The sequence below is a fragment of the Gorilla gorilla genome, chromosome 16, assembly GCF_029281585.2.
Source record: "Gorilla gorilla gorilla isolate KB3781 chromosome 16, NHGRI_mGorGor1-v2.1_pri, whole genome shotgun sequence".
NCBI lineage: Eukaryota > Metazoa > Chordata > Mammalia > Primates > Hominidae > Gorilla > Gorilla gorilla.
Window position 1 is genome coordinate 41732468 of NC_073240.2, and position 22695 is coordinate 41755162.

The following is a 22695-nucleotide window of genomic DNA, read 5'->3' on the forward strand; positions in this document are numbered from 1 at the left end:
GAGTAGAGGGGCTCCTGCCAATTCAGAAACACAGATTTTATCCTTCTTTGGCTATCTGGGTTTATTCCTACTCTAATAGGCAGTATTCAGATACCTGTGAAGTCAAGTGGTAAGGAACTTGAAGATGACAAGGCTAGCTTTTGTTAAAATGTGGAGGCTGTGATTATCTGTCAAGCCCAAGCTGACAAATATGCTGAAAGCCCATTTCAGGTTGAATATCCCTAATCTGAAAATCTAAAACTTTGAGTGCCTACATGATGCACTAAGGAAATGCTCATTGGAGCATTTTGAGTTTGGGATTTTTGGATAGGAGATACTCAATCTGCATACGCAGAATTGCTCAGAAGAACCCTAAAGCTAGACTAAGACATGGGGAGAAACAGCGTATGAGAAGCAAAGGCCACAGCACAGGAGAGATCAGAACATAAAACACCGGCTGTATCTAGTTAGGTAGTTCTATCATTTCGTGGAAGTTAGGCACCGAGGGAACTTGATCTTGCTATTAACTTTTCTCTTTTTGTGTTGATCAAGCTTTAGGGAAATGGCTGTCAAGTTTTGGTATGCATAAGGACCTCCTTTGAAGCGGGCCAAAAGTGTAGATTTTGAACCAGAAGAACTGAGGGAGGGGCCAATAGACCTATGTTTTTGACAAGCACCCCAGCGTCCCAAGTTGAACCTTGAGAAATACTGCCTTGAGGCATATAAACAGCTGACCATGGGCTGTAGGTGGCTCTGGAGGGTACCAACGTGACAGAAAGAGGATCATTTACCAATAACCAGAGAATACTCTGGCTTGCAGATGAAGCTGAACTGAGTTTGCTAGGGAGCAGTGCCATCTATGGTCCAGATGCAAAACTACAGAGGGTCACAGCAAACTGCGCCTGGAGTTCCAAAACCAGTTCATAACAAAAATAGTTTATCCAAACAATACTAGAATCTCATATCACCTTTATCCTCTCCAAAAGGAACTTGTTTTCGGCTGAGCATGGTGGCTCACACCTGTAATCCCAGCACTTTGGAAGGCTGAGGTGGCAGATCGCCTAAGGTCAGGAGTTCAAGACTAGCCTGGCCAAGATGGCAAAACCCCATCTCTACAAAAAATACAAAAATTAGCCTGGCATGGTGGCGTTCACCTCTAATCCCAGATAGTTGGGAGGCTGAGGCACAAGAATGGCTTGAACCTAGGAGGCAGATGTTGCAATGAGCCAAAACTGTGCCACCGCACTCCAGCCTGGGCGACAGGGTGACAGACTGTCTCAAAAAAAAAAAAAAAAAAAAGTTGAAAAAAGAAGGAACTTGTTTTCTTGCTTCCAACTTATTCATTTTTCCCACTAATACATGAGCATGGGCAAATAAATATGGACCCAAAGAAAGCAAATAAATACAGGAATACAAAGCAGGTGGATGAAAATTGGGTCTCTCTCCCTCCTATGACTTGACATGGCAGTATCCCAGCAGATCGTGGGTCAGAGCAAACATCTCCCATGTAGGATGTGTGTCGCAGACCTGCAAAATTAATAGCAGCTATACTTCTATAAAAAGTTTAAAAAGTAATAGTCTAGACTATAGAAATATGACCAGTTCTATATGTCTTGAACAGCATGCATACTCTTAGATAAGTAAAGCATATTTAGTCTTCTCTAGTAAGACTAAAGCGCGGTGGCTCACACCTGTAATCCCAGCAGTTTGGGAGGCCGAGGTGGGTGAATCACCTGAGGTCAGGAGTTTGAGACTGGCCTGGCCAACATGGTGAAACCCCGTCTCTACTAAAAATACAAAAATTAGCTGGGCATGGTGGTGCCTGCCTGTAATCTCTGCTACTCTGGAGGCTGAGGTGGGAGAATCACTTGAATCCAAGAGGTGGAGGTTACAGTGAGCTGAGATTGCACCACTGCACTCCAGCCTGGGTGACAGAGTGAGACTCTGTCTCAAAAAAAAAAAAAAAAAAAAAAAAAAAAAGAAAAAACGAAACAAAAAAAAAAAAACAACAAAAAAACCCTCATACAGACCAATTTTTATACTCACAGATAACCGTTTTGATTTAAAAAATTTTATTTATTTATTTATTTTGTAAAAAAGCAGAACTTATATTGGAATTATACATAAAGACTCTGGGCTCATATTCTCGAGATGAAAAGCCAAAAGCTAGAATCTCAGCATGAAAGAACAGAGAAACAGGAAGAATGGTTTTTCTGCCTGGGATTCATTTCTAGGCACTCCTATAGTTTAAAAACAAAACAACTTTTTCCAGTTATAAACTTTCATCTATTTTTCAATTTTCATTTTGATGATACCCTTCCAGGTCTAGGATTGAATGCTTAAGAGGTTTGCAAGACACTGTTCTTAGTGAAATATTTTTCAGTGTTTTGAGAGGCTTCTTTGGCCAGGAGCCCGGGATCAAGATATTAATATATTCAGAATCATACAATGTCATGTTGTAAGTATGTAAGCAATGTACTTATGAGGTCCAAAAGAGGGCAAAAATGTCCAATATACTTAGAGTAAATCCTGCTTTCTAAGTCAGCTGTATCCCAGACAGCCTCCCCCTATTCTGCTAACCCCAAGTGACCTCCTGATTTGATCAGAAGCAGGAGAGATGAAGCATGATGTACCGTTCTTCCCTCCCCACAAAACATGCATACTCTCTCTCGTCCTACAGGAGCTAACCCCTTTCTTGCTTCATTAACCTCTGAAACTACAGTACCTTCAGGGGCTGCCCCCTTAAGCGTTCAGCGCGTCCTTCCTGAGGACATGTATGTTCCTGCTGTAGCTGAAGGAAGCGTAACCGCTCCAAGCGCTGCAGTATTTTGGTAAGAATTCCTAAGGCCTTAATTTATTAACCCTGCAGAATTATTTCCTCAGCTAATGATAAAACAGCTCCTATAATTCCTTCCATAGTGGCACAGTTCTTCCTGAACTGACCCTCAAGTTTTCATAGCATGTGTCAGAGAAATTAATTTGCCTAATTCAAGGCCAGGGTTGGCTTCAAAGGACATCAGTTTCTCTCTCCCCAATACAGACGGGTTAGAAGTCAATATAAGATATAATTAGGGTATCTCATGAAATTTTGCCTTATTCACTGATCTGAATCCCTAGGACTGATCTGAAAGGTAAAAGTTGTAGATCTGTGTATGAAATAGAGATATCTAAACTCTTCTTCCTGTCCTCCTAATCATCACGGTGTAATTACTCCCATTTTCAGGTTTAGCACATACTATGTAAAGAAACTCTACAAACATGGGAGGGGCCAAGTGGGAAAGGAGCACCCTTTCAGCCAAACGATAAAAGCTTTCTCCTGCTCCCTGCTTGCCAACACATGTTCACAGCAATTAGAGTTTTCCTCAAGCTACATTTACTTTTCTTGAGAGAAACAGCAGCAGCAGGCATGGTAGCTGGGATTTCTGGCCCCTCTAAAAACAATACTGAAGTAGTATAGATGGGGCATGCATGTGTGAGAGTGGGACTGTTCTTGAGAGTGGTGGGTTATAGATATTTGGGGAGCTCCAAGTGGTAAAAAATGAAGAACTTTCAGGTCAACAAATAAATACAATTACAGGCCAAGAGAGCTCATCTTTATTGGCTCTTTAAACACTGGGAACAGGCTGGGCACAGTGGCTCAGGCCTGTAATCCCAGCACTTTGGGAGGCTTAGGCAGGAGGATCACATGAGGTCAGGAGTTCGAGCCCAGCCTGGCTAACATGGTGAAACCCTGTCTCTACTAAAAATACAAAAATGAGCTGGGCGTGATGGCATGCACCTGTAATCCCAGCTACTTGGGGGGCTGAGGCACGATAATTGCTTGAACCTGGGAGGCGAAGGCTGCATTCAACCAAGGTTGTGTCACTGCACTCCAGCCTGGGTGAGAGAGCAAGGCTCCATCTCAAAAACAAAAACAAAAACAAAAAAACCCAACAACCAAAAAACAAAACACTGGGAACAGGAGAAGTTAAAAAGACTTGATGTGCCTCTCTCAGAAATCTAAACTTCCTTTTATTAGGTCTCTTGGTATACACCTATCATACTAAGAGAACAAAACCAACCACACAACCATGAAAGACTGAAGCCTGCCTTCTATGGAAGCTCTTGGCTTTAAATGCTTCCTAGAAAAAGTGCATTTCCCTGCATTAACTTAAGCTTCTGAGACCAAGAATACTTTGGAAGAACAGGATATGTACAAAATCCAAATACTTTCTGGATAGCCAGTATAAACCAAACAAAGTTGATAGTGACAAGGGAATTAAACTCATATAGCACAGGAGCAGCAGACAGAAATCTAGGCAGGCAGGAGTCAACAGGATTCATCATCTTTCTAGGGGTCCCCTGTCAGATTCTGTCTTTTCATAAACTGAATAAAGAACGCAAGCTGATAAAAAATAATGGTAGAAAAATATTAACAAGGGAGACAGAAAAGGCTCCTTCTTCTTTGAATAGAACTGTGAAAACAGGCTGGGCACGGTGGCTCACATCTGTGATCCCAGCACTTTGGGAGGCCAAGATAGGCAGATAGCTTGAACTCAGGAGTTGGAGAACAGCCTGGGCGACATGACAAAACCTTGTCTTTACAAAAAATTTAAAAAGTAGCCAGGAGTGGTGGTGCGCACCTGTAGTCCCAGCTACTTGGGAGGCTGAGGTGGGAGGATCACTTGAGCCCAGGAGGTTGAGGTTGCAGTGAGCTGAAATCATGCCACTGCACTCCAGGCTGGGTGACAGAGTGAAACCCTGTCTCAAAAACATTAAAAAAAACAAAAACAAAAAAAACCAACAAACCTGTAAAAACAGTACACTTGCTAAGATGAGTGGAGAAACAAGAGAAAAACATAGAAAGGTAAGAAATGTCAACCTCTTAGAGCTTCCTGGCTAACGGAAAGTTGCCTCTTGGAGTAAAAAGAAACGAACTGGGAAGACAGAAATTCATTCTTGGCTCTAACCACAGAACCTGGCCACAGTTCGATTATTTCCCTTCTTCGTAGATCTTTTCTCTGGCTCTGATCAACATGGATAAAAAAGAGGATGGAAGATGTAGGCAAAGTAAATAACCCCAGTGTGCCAATTAAAGCCTTTCCAGCAATGCTTGTCAGCAATGGCAAGAGGGCTCTATTTTGATAAACAGGATATTAGGAAGGATGCAGACAACTGCTAAAGTTGAAACCACAATAGAAACTAAGCCCAATCTGCAAACAACAGTGGACAAATGGTGAATCGCAAAGAAGATACAACAGTCACTTTTCAGATGGAACAGACATGTGAATGACAGTCCAAGTGAGGCTGCTTTGGAAAGCAAGAAAACACAACACTGAGAAGGTTCTTGATGCTGGAGTGTTATGTTTCCTTTTGTTATTTGGAGACTGTACTGAGGTGATATGACCGGATCAAATCTCCCCCAATCCTTACCAATCTGACGCCCTCTCATGAAAACCCTCAAAAACCTGAACACAGGTGACTAATGGTTCCCTCGCCCCGACCCTGCTATTGGGTGATATATATTCTACCTGACAGATGGTTTACTCCCACTATAGTTTAGAGCCCCTGACTAAATAAAAAGAAGCTATCTACCATACAACTATTCTTAAATCAACAAATGAAGGTGAATATAAGTGTCGTCTGGGGCAGACCAGAATCACAAATGCCCACATTTTAAAATACTAGAATTTATATGTTTCTTAAAGTCCAAATAGTTTAAAACAATTCTGTTTAAGAAATAAATCCCTTAAAAATTGGTTTATTTCTCCTATTGCCATCTATTTCATCTCTTCCCTCCTGGAGCACTTACTCGTGGACTGACCACACACAAAAAAGATGGCAGCTCAGTGAGCAGGCAGCGACGCAGCGAGGAGGTAGCTGATCTCCGCTGATGGACAACCTGGTCTGAGTAGCCACTCACTGCTTTACAGTGGCTGCTGAAAACAAGAGACTGCAAAATAAAAATGCAAATGAATGCCAACTATAATTATGTTTAATGTAAGCAAAATGAAAAAAAAGCCACATATTAAACATCTAACTTTAAGAGTTTCTTCCCTGTAAATACTATTAATTCTAATAAACAACCACTAATTAGAACCAAGTATATAATACAGTTGAAGCCCATGTTAATTTCAAAATGTGGTTTTATTAATATACCTTAAACAACTGTCATTTATAATTCTACCTTTTTCTGGAAGAGATATTGTTAATCAAAAACAGGCACAGCAAAACTTCATTAGACAAATCACTTGTATGGGAATGTCAGGGGAAGTCTGGTTCATCTGTTGCACTGTGGATGCAAACTCATGTCTTGTGTTGAAAACAATGATGACCAACACAATTTCCTTCTAAATTTTTTTTTTTTTTGAGACACAGTCTTGCTCTGTCACCTAGGCTGGAGTACAGTGGCATGACCTTAGCTCACTGCAACCTCCACCTCCCAGATTCAAGCTATTCTCATGCCTCATCCTCCCGAGTAGTTGCGACTACAGGCGTGCACCACCACACCTGGCAAATTGTCGCATTTTTGGTAGAGACAGGGTTTCACCATGTTGGCCAGGCTGGTCTCGAACTCCTGACCTCAGGTGATCCGCCCGCCTTGGCCTCCCAAAGTGCTGGGATTACAGGCATGAGCCACTGCACCTGGCAATTTCCTTCTAAATTTTTCTTTAAGGCAGTTTAGCACCATTTGTTTTCTTATTAATTTATTCAGAGTAATCAATACAAGGGGTCAGTAACAGGAAATTCTATCTCTTTAGTGCCTCTGACAACCATTTAAAATATATTTATTGTTCACTTATGTTGCTGTATCAAAAATGTATTTTAGGCCGGGATCACCTTTAGGTGATCACCTGAGGTCAGGGGTTTGAGACTAGCCTGGCCAACATGGTGAAACTCTGTCTCTACTAAAAATACAGAAATTAGCCAGCATGGTGGCGGGTGCCTGTAATCCCAGCTACTCAGGAGGCTGAGGCAGGGGAATCGTTTGAACCCAGGAGGCGGAGGTTGCAGTGAGCTGAGATCGCGCCATTGCACTCCAGCTGGGTGAAAGAGTGAAATTCCGTACCAAAAAAAAAACCTATTTTAACAGACTTCATAACTCATGCTACAGCTTCAGGTCACAGCCAGTCATATGAAAGATTTTAAGTATGAAATGTTCACATACAAATCACTCCTCAGTGGGACATGGTGTTCTATATAAGAAATGCAGAAGCTCCTTCTTCAGTATGTTATTTGTTTTATCTTTGGATCTGCATTCTTATTTGTTTTACTGACATCTCAATAACGCAGGTTGATGACCAAAATAACCATGTAGATGAAGATAACATACAAGGCAGTCTAATTTACACATTGTTGTAAGGTCAAGAATACAAACTGCAAGATCAGAACAGCAACCTGGATCCTCTGTAAGAGAATAATAGTTATAATACCAGTACCAAATCACTCTGAGGATAATTTGTTCAGCTCATATCCTGCTCTTCCACTTATACAGCTTTATTTTCCATAGGGCTTACATCTCTGTAAGGAAATGGGTTCTTAAGGCTCATAGTTTGAAAGCAGTGATCTCAAGTTGTCTAGTAGGACATACGCATTGTTATCTGTTTCCCTGAACCAATCAGCATCTTCTAAATAACTGTCATCAACAATTTGAAGACTACAGCTATTTTCCAGGATAGCTGGGCTGTCTTTACGTGGTTTCTGACTACAGACTACAGAAGTGTTTACAACATTTGATATACTGCTAGGCCCATGTAGCTATGATATGTTTGGCATTTTCTCTAAATGTTGAGGTCCCTGTCATTACCCAAAGAAGAATTTTAACATTCTGACAGCTTTTCAATAACATCTGTGTTCCCATCTTGATTTTGGGTAGCATCTCCGTTGAAGTTCATTATCTCTCTACATGTTTATGCCCATTATCACTTGAATGTCTAACATGAGGATCGTTACAAAGATTAGCAGGCTAGGTGTCAGACTGTTCTTCCAATACTGAATAATTAGGAGGAAAAAGGTAAAAAGATGTAGCCACGTTTTTTGTTTGTTTCCTGAAAGTGCATTTCTGACATCAGCAGTAGCCCATCTTGCCCCCTCACTGGGGGGGAGAGATGACTAGTCTAGCAACTTCTGCTCATCACGGCCAGCTAAGTAGTAGTTCAGGGCTGCCAGCTGGGACATCCACTGTCAATCAGACCATTCCTGGGCAGATGGCTGAGGCAGCAGCAGTAGCTGACCTAAAGACTTCTGAATTCTTACTAACTTCTACAGACCAGTCACTAAATAATGTCTCTGTCAGGTATCGCATTAATTCATCTTCATTTTGAGTATTCTAAAATTCAAAATTCAACAGAAACCTGTTTCTTACTTTGTTCCAATAATATAAAGGTAGAAAATAAAAGAATGAACATTTCCTCCAATTATCTTCTCTTCAGCACTGCAGTTATTACTAAGAAAAGAATACAACTCACCATAGGGAGTTCTTTTAACGAAGCACATTATTTGTTATTACCTTTCTGTAAAAGTCTGACTAGCAATAATTCTATTCCCAGGGGTGGTCATTCCCAAATTAGAACACATTCATTTATTTTTCTTTTTGGGACAGAGTCTCTCTCTGTCACCCAGGCTGGAGTGCAGTGGTGCAATCTCGGCTCACTGTACCTCTGCCTTCCCAGGTTCAAGCGATTCTCCCACCTCAGCCTCCTGAGTAGGTGGGCCTACAGGTGCGCACCACCACGCCTTTAATTTTTGTATTTTTAGTAGTGATGAGGTTTCACCACATTGGCCAGGCTGGTCTCGAACTCCTGGCCACAAGTGATCCCCTCTCCTCAGCCTCCCAAAGTGCTGGGATTATAGGCATGAGCCACCACACCTGGCCAACATTCACTTATTTTATTTTATTTTTTTTGGAGACAGAGTCTCGCTCTGTAGCCCAGGCTGGAGTACAGTGGTGTGATCTTATCTCACTGCAGCCTCTGCCTCCAGGGTTCAAGCAATTCTCCTGCCTCAGCCTCCTGAGTAGCTGGGATTACAGGTGTGCGCCACCACACCTGGCTAATTTTTGTATTTTCAGTAGAGACGGGGTTTCACCATATTGGCCTGGCTGGTCTCAAACTCCTGACCTCATGATCCGTCCACCTTGGCCTCCCAAAGTGCTGGGATTACAGGCGTGAGCCACCGTGCCTGGCTCATTCACTTATTTTTTATGAGCTGGGTTAAAATAGTATTCTCATTGAAGTTGCTAAGTCAAGGTGATGTATAGCTTTCTGATTCCAGGTTTTAAAAAATAATAACTATGTTCAAAATGCTCAACATATAGCCTCAACTTTAGAGAAACCCTGACTACCCCTAGAATGTTTTACCCAGTATATACTTTTCTAGATTCTTTTCTCTTAACATTAGTTCCATCAAATCTGGTTTAGTATATGTGAACCTTGGTACCACCACACTATCCAATTTCCCTTCATGTAGCAACATGAACTGTTAGACATTGCTAGATGTAGAAAAATGTATGCCTGACATGGAAGAATACAAAGAATACCTTAAGCAATATTGTAGATAGAAAAGAAAGTTTGTTCACTACTTCTTTAGTCTAACTTGGTCATGAAAGAAAGAAAGAAGAAAAGTGAAAGAGAAGGGAAGAGGGAGAAAGAAAGAAGGAAAGGAGAGGAAGGAAAAGAGAGGGATGGAGGGAGAGAAGGAGAGAGGGAGGGGAGGAAGGAGAAGGAAGGAAGGGGAAGGGAGGAAGGAGAAGGGAGGAAGGGAGGAAGGGAGGAAGGGAGGGAGGGAGGGAGGGAATGAGGAAGGGAGGAAGGGAGGGAGAATGCCATACTATGGGGAATTTGACTTGGTTTTCACGTGGTCACAGCTTTTGCTATTCTTCTGTCCCTTTCTCATGCTCTTGAATGTCTCATTACCCTGGAAGCACTGGCAGATGTGTGCGTCTTGCCACCAGGACTATAATATGCACACAGTAGTGAAGTCAGGCTTTTCTAAAGACTCTTTTCGCACCATACAAAAGTCTCAAGTGAAAATAAGTAGGCCAGGATGACAGGCTCCATAGCTGCATACTCCTTGCCACAGCACAGCATAGCACAGCACACCACAGCACAGCACAGCACAGCACAGGACAGCACAGCACAGCACAGCACAGCACAGAAAACACACCAATGTTTTTCCCTCAGACCTAGACTTACTCATTTAATAAGAGGTCATGCTTTGCACTACATGTTTTATTTAAAATTAAAAATGCTTATGTTAAAAATTTAGGTCTCCATTACTCAAAATTAGCTTTCTACATCTTTTCTTAAAGAGCATGTCAAATTTAGATACAGAGGAAAAAGTTTCACTTTAAATGAAACAGCACAGTGTTGATAAATCAGCTCTTAGATTACATGGATTCTATTTCCATGGATATTTTAAGCATCCAAACAAAAAGAGGGAAAATTAATGCAGAGAAACACAATAGTTTCCCAGAGCTTTCCATAAGGGGCATTTGCAGCACTCACGATCTCAGGAAATGATGATATAGATACAGGTACTGTAGCTGAAAACTAACATTTAGTGGAAGAGTTTTTGAAAACTTCCTGTTTGGGGGGTGAAATCTTCAATCAACAGCCCGTCAAAAAACTCTAAGGATTTAATACAGAATAGTGTTTAAAACTTCAATATATGCCACTCTTTTCAAAACAACTCTACGTTTAGAACCTTTGTGTATTTTAAATTGCAAAATCTGAAATGCCCCCAATTTTTAGGAGTTGCTTGACTCACTAGAACTGTAGAGTATATAAAATGTTCAGGCCAGGCGTGGTGGCTCATGCCTGTAATCCCAGCACTCTGGGCGGCTGAGGAGGGCGGATCACGAGGTCAGGAGTTCGAAACCAGCCTGGCCAACATAATGAAACCCCGTCTCTACTACAAACACAAAAATTAGCCAGGGGTGGTGGCATGCGCCTATAGTCCCAGCTACTCAGGAGGCTGAGGCAGGAGAATCACTTGAACCCGGGAGGCGGAGGTTGCAGTGAGCCAAGACCACACCATCGCACTCCAGCCTGGGTGACAGAGAGAGACTCCGTCTCAACAAAAAAAAAAAAAAGAAAGAAAGAAAAAAAAAAAACTTTCAGCACATACTATGCATAAGTAGACCATTACCATGACAACAGTTTCAGTGAGACAGACAGGAGACAGAATCAATACTGGTACTATACTCTGTGTCTGCCAACCATCATTTTTAATTTTTAACATGACATTTAATTGGAATACTCAAATCTGTTCTGCCCCAAGAAAGATAACTAAATGGTATATTTACGACAGGCTCTCTTTTTTGTCTTTATTCTTCTAAGCAAAATAAAATTTTATTTTTCTATCTCTGCTGCCTGAATCAGATTTTTTTTTTTTTTTGAGACACAATCTCGTTACCCAGGCTGGGGTGCAGTCGTGTGATCATAGCTCACTGTAATCTCAAACTCCTGGACTCAAGTGATCCTCCCACCTCAGCCTCCTTGAGTAGAGAGACGGAGTGAGACCCTGTCTCAAAACAAACAAACAAACAAACAAACAAAATCACACTCTTTATCCACTGCAAAACAGTGTAAGAAAATAACTCTGGCCAGAGGTACCACAGTGTGCAGGGAAGGTGTGCGAAGTTCTGACCCAAATCTATTCCTTCCTGAAATTCTTAATAGCAATGCAGGGTAGAACACAAGAAAATTAAGTAGAATACAGGGAGCCATGCTAGTTTTTGTTCTACAAACATAAGAGAAGGAAATCTCTGAAAAGTATTCACATCAATTAAGAGATTTTTTTAAAACCCCAAACTTAGGCCGGGCGCAGTGGCTCACGCCTGTAATCCCAGTACTCTGGGAGGCTGAGGCGGGAGGATCACGAGGTCAGGAGATCGAGACCATCCTGGCTAACGCAGTGAAACCCTATCTCTACTAAAAAAAAAAATACAAAAAAATTAGCTGGACGTGGTGGCAGGCGCCTGTAGTCCCAGCTTCTCGGGAGGCTGAGGCAGGAGAATGGCGTGAACCTGGGAGGCAGAGCTTGCAGTGAGCTGAGATGGTGCCACTGCACTCCAGTCTGGGTGACAGAGCGAGACTCTGTCTCAAAAAACAAACAAACAAACAAACAAAAAAAACCCAAAACTTCATCCAAAACACCCCTAAGTATCAACTGATCTGTGTTCTTAGCCTAGTTCTTAGCTTCTTGATGTTTATGTGTATCATCCTGAAGCTAATAATACAAGAATGGTACTTCTTTGGATTCTGTAACAAAAAATTCATATTTTATCTTCACCATAGGGTGGGTGAGTGCAAGGGTTTTATAGGCACATTATGGGGTTGGGGGAGGTAAGGAGAAGAGAGCTTCTCACTGTTTGGATTCATTCCTTTCCCTGGGGAGTAAGAGAAGAAGGGGAGGACTGGGTTAGACTGCTGAATATGGCTCAGGTAGTATGTGACCTCACACAGCTTACCAAGACCAATATGACAACATGTAGCTAAGTGAACACTGATCTGTCTCCACAGAGGAAGAAAAACAAAGTCTTTACCTTGATCTGATGATAGGAAGTTGTATTTAGGAGACAGGCTACAGGAACAATAACAACAACAAATGAAGGCATAGAAGGAAACAGAATGAAAAATTTTCTGCCTTAAGATGACAAAGCTGAATATGGGGAAATTAACTCAAAACTAACTTGTTAGCTCCAAAGGAGCTTTAGTCTAAAATATTATTTGAATTTCATAAGAGAAAGAATGATGAGACCCCTTCCAACTTTTACATTTCCCCATGTCTCTTCTCAGGTTTGTTGGCCGAAGAATAACCCCAAACTTTTTAAGACTGATCTGGAACATGGAATCTGGGCTCAACTTGCATACTCTTCCATTAAAACCTTGAAACATAATTTGTCTTCACTGGAGAACTGCTTCTCTTCTGCATTATGTTTCCAAATAATTAAAGTTACATAATCAGAACTAATGTGGCAAATTAAATGAAAATACAGAGCTTGCAATGAAAAGAAAAAAAATGCTCACAAGGAGTTAAGAGTTTATGAGTAAAGAATCCCTGCTGAAAATGAAACCTCGTTATTATACTATAGTTACTATCTTTCCCAGCTAACATTTGCTGTGAAGAAACACGGGTAACAGAGCACAAGGATAGAGTCCAAAATCCTTTCTAGTTGAAAAACTAGTTAAGAACTAGTACTACAGTCAGAATCATCTACAGTCTAAGCCAGAATCTCAGAACAGGAAATCCAAAACAAATTTCATAATGAAATATCTGATATAATGGGATCAGCATGGAAATAAGGGGCTGTGGTAGTTTTATATGGCCACAAATTCCTTGGCCAGGTGCGATGGCTCACACCTAATCCTAGCACTCTGGGAGGCTGAGGCAGGGGAATCCCTTGAGGCCAAAATCCAAAAATTAGCTGGGTGTAGTGGCACCTGCCTGTAATCCCAGCTACTTGAGAGGCTGAGGTGGGAGGACTGCTTGAGCCCCAAAGGTGGGGGTTGTAGTGAGCCATGACTATACCACTACGCTCTTGCCTGGGTGACAAAGCAAGACTACATCTCTAAAAAAAAAAAAAAAAAGACCGGGCGCGGTGGCTCACGCCTGTAATCCCAGCACTTTGAGAGGCCGAGGCAGATGGATCACGAGGTCGGGAGATCAAGACCATCCTGGCCAACATGGTGAAACCCCGTTTCTATTAAAAAATACAAAAAATTAGCTGGGCGTGGTGGCGGGCACCTGTAGTCCCAGCTACTCTGGAGGCTGACGCAGGAGAATGGCGTGAAACTGGGAGGCGGAGGTTGCAGTGAGCCGAGATCACACCACTGCACTCCAATCTGGGGGACAGAGTGAGACTCTGTCTCAAAAAAAAAAAAAAAAAAAAAAAAGTCTGGTGCCTTAGCTTACACCTGTAATCGGAGCACTCAGGGAGGCCGAGGTGGGCAGATCACTTGAGGCCAGGAGTTTGAGACCAGTCTGGTCAACATGGTGAAACCCCATCTCTGCTTTTAAAAAAAAAAAAAACCCCATAAAATTAGCTGGGCATGATGGCCCACACCTGTAATCCCAGCTACTCAAGGAGGCTGAGGCAGGAGAATCACCGGAACCCAGGAGGCGGAAGTTGCAGTGAGCCGAGATCGCACCACTGCACTCCAGCCTGGGCAACAGAGTGCAACTCTCTCTCTCGGAAAAAAAAAAAAAACCAAAGAAACCACATAGCTAAGCTGCTCCCAAGTTCCCAGCCAACAGAAACAGTGTGAGATATCAAGTGTTTATTGTTTTAATCTCTAGGTTTTAAGATAATATGTTATATAACTACTACTACAGGGGCTAAAATCCATAGTTGAGCTCATTAGCAACCTCTATTGCAAGTTTCTATAGATTCACTTCTCTCTGGTGTTCCTTACTACCCAAGGAACGTGTCACCTCTAGTTCTCAGATCAAATGCAGGGCAAAAATAACTAAGTGCAATAAGATCAATGAATGATCAAACAGATCACCTATCCTGCCCACTTTCCCTAAACCCCTAGAAGTTAGTGCTCTTCACAAAATTCTATTTAAAATATTAAGAGTAAAACTGTACTTTTAATTTTAGACTAGAAGACATTCCCTCAGATTAATACATACCATGTTCCAAAGATTAGTACCAATGCACCAATATTGTTATTAATATTAATATTGGTGCATTAATATAATGTGCCATTATTCACTAGGTCATTCAGCAAACACTTATTTAACCTTAAAAGTGCCCAAAATAACCAGACCACAAAGGGAAGATGAATTATATAAAATGTCCAAACATTTAAATTGGTTTTAGCCAGGCACGGTGGCTCACGACTGTAATCCCAGAACTTTGGGAGGCCGAGGCAGGCCAGTTACTTGAGGTCAGGCCGGTTACTTGAGATCAGGAGTTTGAGATCAGTCTAGCCAACATGGCAAAACCCCGTCTCTCTACTAAAAATATAAAAATTAGCCAGGTGTGGTGGCAGATGCCTATAATCCCAGCTACACGGGAGGCTGAGGCAAGAGAATCGCTCAAACCCGGGAGGTGGAGGTTACAGTGAGCCGAGGTCACTCCACTGCACTCCAGCCTGGGTGACAGAGCAAGACTCTATCTCAAAAAACAAAACAAAACAAAAACTAAAAATAGATTTCTCACTTGAAGAAAAAAGAACAAAAAAGAGAGAGAAAGAAAACCACTTAATAGGACTTTTTTTTTTTTTTAATGTTAAGCTTAAGGCCGGGCACGATGGCTCAAGCCTATAATTCCAGCACTCTGGGAAGCTGAGGTGGGCAAACTACCTGAGGTCAGGAGTTCGAGACCAGCCTGGCTAACATGGTGAAACCCCATCTCTACTAAAAATACAAAAATTAGCCGGGCATATTGGCACATGTCTGCAGTCCTACTTGGGAGGCTGAGGCAGGAGACTACTTTGAACCCAGGAGGCAGAGGTTGCAGTGAGCCAATATTGTGCCACTGCACTCGAGCCTGGGCAACAGAGCAAGACTCCATCTCAAAAAAAATTAATTAATTAAATAAAATAATGTTAAGCTTAGTGTTAGTTGTTCTGGACATTTTAAAACATTCTTTGTGGCAGAGAAATATCTTTCTGTTAATTATACAGCCTGCCAGTATTCACAAGAGTTTTTCATCCTATTAAAAAGTATAGTTGGGCTGGGTGTGGTGGCTCACGCCTGTAATCCCAGCACTTTGAAAGGCCGAGGCGAGAGGATCACTTGAGACCAGGAGTTCGAGACCAGCCTGGCCCACATGGCGAAACCCCACCTCTACTAAAAATACAAAAATTAGCTTGGAGTGGTGGCGCACGCCTGTAGTCCCAGCTACTCAGGAGGCTGAGGCAGGAGAATCACTTGAACCCGGGAGGCAGAGGTTGCAGTGAGCCAAGATTGTGCCACTGCACTTTAGCCTGGGCGACAGAGTAAGACTCTGTCTCAAAAAAAAAAAAGTATAGTTAACCAACTTGCACACCCCCACCAAATGCCTCTCTTGCCCCTCTTCCCTTTTCTTTTTTTTTTTTTTTTTTGAGATGGAGTCTTGCTTTGTCGCCCAGGCTGGAGTGCAGAGGCATGATCTCAGCTCACTGCAACCTTCATCTCCCGTTTTCAAGTGATTCTCCTGCCTCAGCCTCCCTAGTAGCTGGGATTACAGCCACAGGTCACCATGCCTGGCTAGTTTTTTTTATTTTTAGTAGAGACAGGGTTTTGCCATGTTTGCCAGGCTGGTCTCCTGACCCCAGGTGATCCGCCCACCTCAGCCTCCCAAAGTGCTGGGATTACAGGCATGAGCTACTGCACCCGACATCTTCCCTTTTCATTGTGAAATCTGCAAGACTCTTTTCTCTTAAAAAAGTCAACTTTCACTTAAACCAAACTCCCCTCCTGAAATACCTTACTTTTTCTTTTTAACTGTCACACTTCAATACTCATTCTCTACACCTCCTAACCAGGATCTTTCTCCCTAAAAATCCTTACAACTGGGCTTCTTCTGCCTTCTCTTTTTAATCTGTACTCACAATCAAAGAGTTCTTAATCTCACTCTTTAGTTTTTGCTTTAAACTTGATATGGAACTTAAGATTCCCTCTGGATCCTCTCTTGAACTCTGGCTTTTTGAAGTAATTTTTCCATCTCCAATGCCCATCCATATCCAAACGGATCAAAGTCCCTTGATCCCTTTTCTATAATCTTTCTGTTACAACCATTGCTATCGGGTCTTTAGTACCCGACACTTGAAACTTTTGCTTAACATCTGCCTTAACATGGATTGCTGCCTCCATTCTTCCTGATATCACACTCTGAGGTTAATCTTCATAAAATACAAATAACAAAGATCCCAACTAGTTTGATATAATGACTCTGGTAATTTAGCAGCCTTACTGAACCTGCTACCAGAATACTCCTTCTCATGGCTTCACATTGGCTACCAACACTTGACCCCGAGGAATACAACTTTAAGCATCTGTTGAAGAAAGTAAGACAAATAGGGCTGGGACAACAAGCTTATTATCTAAACCCACACAGGGTGGCATTCAAAGACTTTCCAAACTTACCCTTCTAGACTTTTCTGTCATTACTGTCCTTTATTTTGGCTCAAATCCTTAACTTGGAATTATGTTCCTCCTATTCAAATCTCTACCACTCAAAATCCAACTTTTTCAAAATTAGAGACACAGTCTCACTATGTTGCCCAGGCTGGTCTTGCCTCCTGGCTCCAAGCAATCCTCCCACCTCAGCCTCCTAAAGTACTGAGGTTAAAGGCATGAGCCAACACTACACCTGGCCTAGATCCAATTTAACAATACTATTTCTATAAAGTGATCTTCTCCCATTCTGAACTCTACCATTCATTATCTACCATCACTCAGGCAGTTAATTGTGTAGTATTTAAAGTCTTATCTTGAACCACATTCAGTGTGTGTGTGTGTTTTTAAGCATGAGTGTATATTTTCAATATGTGCATGAGTGACTCTTCCAAATACAGCACAGGGATAATGATTGTTAACACACTTTGCCTACTGTGGTATGCAGTAATATGTTTGTAAACAACATTAATTACGTATGTTTCTCCTTGCTGGACTGGACTAACATTGGGAAAAGGATGTTCTGAAGGTAGCCTAGAGCAATGAAAAAAGAAGCACCAGACAATTCCCAAAGATCACAGTCTACACTGGAGATTCATTCAATCGATAAGCACTTACGATATACAAATCCATGCCCTCCACGGACCTTTGAGGTCAAATAATTTAAAATAGTTTGAAAAACAATGTACAGCATATAAAACACAGGAATATCTTCTGTAGTAAACATTGAGTCTCCCCTCTACCACCATTCCCTACTCAAATAAACTGCTCACATCAGTGGTTTCCAAGGTAGGCACACGTAAACTTCACAATGTAAATATTAATATGTGAATACATGTATATAATTTAAAACAAAATAGCATACAGACATTGGAGAAATACAGTACGAATGTTGTTATTACAGAGGAACATAATCAAAACATTTGGGGACTACTGATCTATACTACCTAGACTGCTAAAAAGAGGTGAGATTAAAATAAGATTTAGCCGAGCACACGGGCTCACAACTGTGATCCCAGCACTTTGGGAGACCAAGGTGGGAGAACTGCTTAAGCCTAGGAGTTCAAGACCAGCCTGGACACAACATAGTGAGACCCTGCTGCTACCAAAAAAAAAAAAAGAAAGAAAATATGATAAAATAAAATTTATATGCCAATTCTAAAATTTACATGAATACACGAAGGGCTAAGAACAGCCAAAACAATACAGAAGAAATGCAAAGTCAGAGGATCTGTGCACCAGTTATCAAGACTTACCGTGAAGCTGTACTTATTAAGATAGAGTAGCACTGGTTCAAGGATAGTCAAATGGGTTCATGGAAGAGAACAGAGTTCAGAAACTGACCAACACATATATAGACACCTGCTTGACAAGTGATGCTACAGTCCAGTAAGAATGGTCTTTTTAATAAACGGGATATGGAGAGAAATAGAATTATCTTCGCGAATTTGTTGGGGCAAAGAATTCTTCAACAGGACACAAAAATTATTCACTATTCATCAGAAGACAACACTGAGGCTGGGTGCAGTGGGTCATGCCTAAGTCCCAGCACTTTGGGAGGCTGAGGCCGGAGGATTGTTTGAGGCCAGAGTTCGAGGCCGGCCTGAACAACACAGCAAACCTAACCCTAACCTAACCCTAATCCTGAGCTACGACTGCATCAGTGCATTCCAGCCTGGGCAACAGAACAATTCAGATCCTGTTTCAAAAAAAAAGGGTGGGCAGGGGAGGGTACCACTGAAAATGAGAAAGTTACAGAGTAGAAGATATTTGTAATATACAAAGAACTACAAATCATAAGAAAAATACAGTCAGCCCAATAGAAAAATAAACAAGAATTCTGAACAAACATTTCATAAAGGCAATTATCCAAATGGCCAATAAACACCAGAAAAGGTATTCAATATCATTTTCACAAGAGAAATTTAACTAAAGACATAATAAGACACCACTACCCAACAAAGTTTAAATGAAGAGACAGACAATGCCACATTCTTGCAAAGACGTAGAGGGTCTCACTTTGTCACCCTCCGAGGCTCAGAGTGCAGTGGTGGGATCACCGTTTATTGTAGCCTCAACCTCCTGGGCTCAGGCGATCCTTCCACCTCAGCCTCCCAATCCTCCCACCTCAGCCTCCCAAGTAGCTGGAACTACAGGTACACGGCATCATGCTTGGCTAATTTTTGTATTTTTTTGGTAGAGACGGGGTTTTGTCATGTTGGCCAGGCTGGTCTCTAACTCCTGGGCTCAAGCGATCATCCCGCCTCAGCCTCCCAAAGTGCTGGAATTACGGGAATGAGCCACCATGCCTAGCCTCTACATTGTTGTTAATTGTTACACCTGGAGCTTCTAGTTCTTTTTTTTTTTCTTTTTTTGGGACGGAGTTTTGCTCCTGTTCCCCAGGCTGGAGTGTAATGGCACGATCTTGGCTCATTGCAACCTCCACCTCCCGGGTTCAAGCAATTCTCCTGCCTCAGCCTCCCTAGTAGTTGGGATTACAGGCGCCCACCACCACGCCCAGCTAATTTTTGTATTTTTTTAGTAGAGACGGGGTTTCACTACATTGGCCAGGCTGGTCTTGAACTCCTGACCTCAGGTGATCCGCCCGCCTTGGCCTCCCAAAGTACTGGGATTAACAGGCATGAGCCACTGCACCCAGCCAGCTTCTAGTTCTTTATTCAGAACCTAGGCTAACCTTTAAGAGTGGATAGTATCTAACGATCATTTTGCTTGGCTGAAAGGAAAGATTTCCTTTTTTTTTTTTTTTTTTTGAGGCAGGGTCTCACTCTGTCACTGAGGCTGGAGTACAGTGGTGCACTCAGGGTTCACTGCAGCCTTGACATCCTGGGTTCAAGGGATTCTCCTGCCTCAGACTACTGAGTAGCTGGGACTACAGGCACCCACCACCATGCTTGGCAAATTTTTAATTTCTAATTTTTTTTTTTTTTTTGAGACAGAATCTTGCTCTGTTGCCCAGGCTGGAGTGCAGGTGCATGATCTCAGCTCACTGCAACTTCTGCCTCCAGGTTCAAGAGATTCTCCTGCCTCAGGCTCCTGAGTAGCTGAGATTACAGGCATGTGCCACCACACCTGGCTAATCGTTTTTGTATTTTTAATAGAGACAGGGTTTCACCATTGGCCAAGCTGGTCTTGAATTCCTAACCTCAAGGGATCCGCCCACCTCGTCCTCCCCAAGTGCTGGGATTACAAGGGTAAGCCACCACGCCCCACCTAATTTTTAAAATTTTTTAGTAGATATGGGGTCTCACTATATTGCCTAGGCTGGTCTTGAACTCCTGGGCTCAAATGATACTCTCACCTTGGCCTTCCGAAGTGCTAGGATTACAGGCCCAAGCCAACACTCCTGGCCCTGAAAGCAGAGATCTTTTAAAACTGACAGTCTTTCTTCTGAGACGGAGTCTCGCTCTGTCACCCAGGATGGAGTGCAGTGGTGCGATCTCCACTCACTGTAACCTCAGCCTCCCGTGTTCAAGCGTTTCTCATGCCTCAGCCTCCCGAGTAGCTGGGATTACAGGCGTGTGCCACCACACCCAGCTAATTTTTGTATTTTCAGTAGATGTGGGGTTTCACTACGTTGGCCAGGCTGGTCTTGAACTCCTGACCTCAAGGGATCCGCCTGCCTTGGACTCAAAAGTGCTGGGATTACAGGTGTGAGCCACCACGTCCGGCTGACAGTCTTATCATTAATTATGAGAACCATAAGCTCTAGCAAAATACACTACTTGGTTGGTATTTCAATATACATACATATGTTGGAGATAAGGATGATGAGATTGAAAGCAGAACAGTGTCTCCACACATATATAAGCTTTCAGCTCCCCGTGGCCCAATAGCTCATTAATTCAGTGTATACTCTAAACCACTACAAGAGCAAATTAAAATGAGTAAATATAAGTGAATCTTTCAACTGGGTAAACATATTTTATGACCAGTTTCCCATAAAGCATACTACCCACATCTGCATTTCTCAGACAATTCTAACTGATATAAGGACCTCACTAAGCAGACGCTCTGGAACATACTACAATATTTTCAGAAAACAGAGAAGAATACAAATGAGTGATGCATATCTCTAGCGTTAAGAAAAATGCAGGTGTCCATATAACAGGGAACAACAATGTCTTGGAAGAATGGTGCTTTTTGTATAAAAAGCAGAACTGATAAAAATGTATTACAGTAGTAACATATATTACCAAATTTAGGGGTTGAGAGAAGGAATTAATCTTTACAGAAGATTAAGCAACTCTTCAGACATACCAATGTTCCCAGTAGACGCACTAGGAATATTTCACCAGCAGGAAATCACCCTGCCACCACGGACAGCATTATTCCAAACAGGCTGGAATCCAATTACATTAATTTGCATTACTGATTCCCTCTCCAAAGTCCAAAAATTACATGGAGCAATGCTTAAGAAACCAACTGGGAAAATAGAAGAGAAGGAAATCATGTGAGCTTTTCAGTGTACAGGGGGCAAATACTGAATGAGCTAGCCAAAGAATGTCCTTCATTCTACAACAGTAACTGTCAAACTACCCCATAACATTTTCTATAGGATACAAGGAAAATGACCTAGTTTCTAAACTTCAATCTAGCTGAAGGACTATAACAAAGAACTGTCACTCCTCTTCTCAAAACTCTCTAGTATTACTCATTTCACTCAGAATAAATTCCAAACCCTCAGCAATTCTTATGAGGTTCCATATGACCTGGACCTACATCTATAACTTCAGTTCCTGTCACTTTCTTTCACTTTCTTTGTCACCTACTATTCTGTAAGGGCCAAGAATTGTATGAAACTGTACACAACATCATTACTTTTCATGGAAACACAATTCAAGATCACGAGATGCCACTACACATTCACAAAAATAATTAAAACTGTAAGGAATGATTATTCATAAGGAGTCACACAACAAAACAAAACAAAACAGACTGCCATTCCCAGGTGTAGTGGAGGATGCTGAATAATAGCAAATCTCACATACCGTAGGTGCAAATTTAAAAACTATTTTAGAAAAACGTTTGGCAAAAGCTACTAAATCTAAACAGGGTTATACTTGACAGTGTAGCAGTTCCATTCCTGGATATAAACACCAAAGAAAGGAGTGTTTGCATTCATCAAATAACATGTAGACAAATGTGCATAGGGGTTTTATTCATAATAGCCTAGAACTGGAAACAACCAAAATATCTACCACAGTAGAACAGATTAATAAATTGTGGTCCATTCAGACAATGTAATACTTCATAGCCATAAAAAAAGAATGCTATATACGACATGGACAAATCTCATAAATAATACTGAGTGAAAAATCCCAGTTACAAAAGAGTACATACAAGATAATTCCATTTATATAGTTCACAAACAGGCAAAAATAATCTAAGGTGACAGAAGTAGAATACGGCAATTACCTTTAATTGTTGGTTTGTCTTTTTCTAAACTAGAGCTACTAAACGGAAAGGAGCATGAGGGAGCTGGAAGTGTTCTATATATTGATCTAGGTGGTTGTTATACAAGTGTATACACATATATAAATTCACAGAGCTGTACACTTAAGATCTGTGTACTTCACAGTATTGTAAAAAAATAAACATTTTGAAAAT

At 41.7% G+C, this 22695-nt stretch overlaps 1 protein-coding gene across 1 annotated transcript in view; it reads right to left on the bottom strand.

Moving 5' to 3' along the window:
- INO80 (INO80 complex ATPase subunit) overlaps window positions 1-22695 on the bottom strand; it is a 136940-nt gene that overhangs the window by 42932 nt on the left and 71313 nt on the right. The window contains exon 25 of the mRNA XM_031002339.3: window positions 5771-5911. Coding sequence (XP_030858199.2) covers window positions 5771-5911 — 141 coding nt within the window. The remainder of the gene's footprint in view (window positions 1-5770; window positions 5912-22695) is intronic.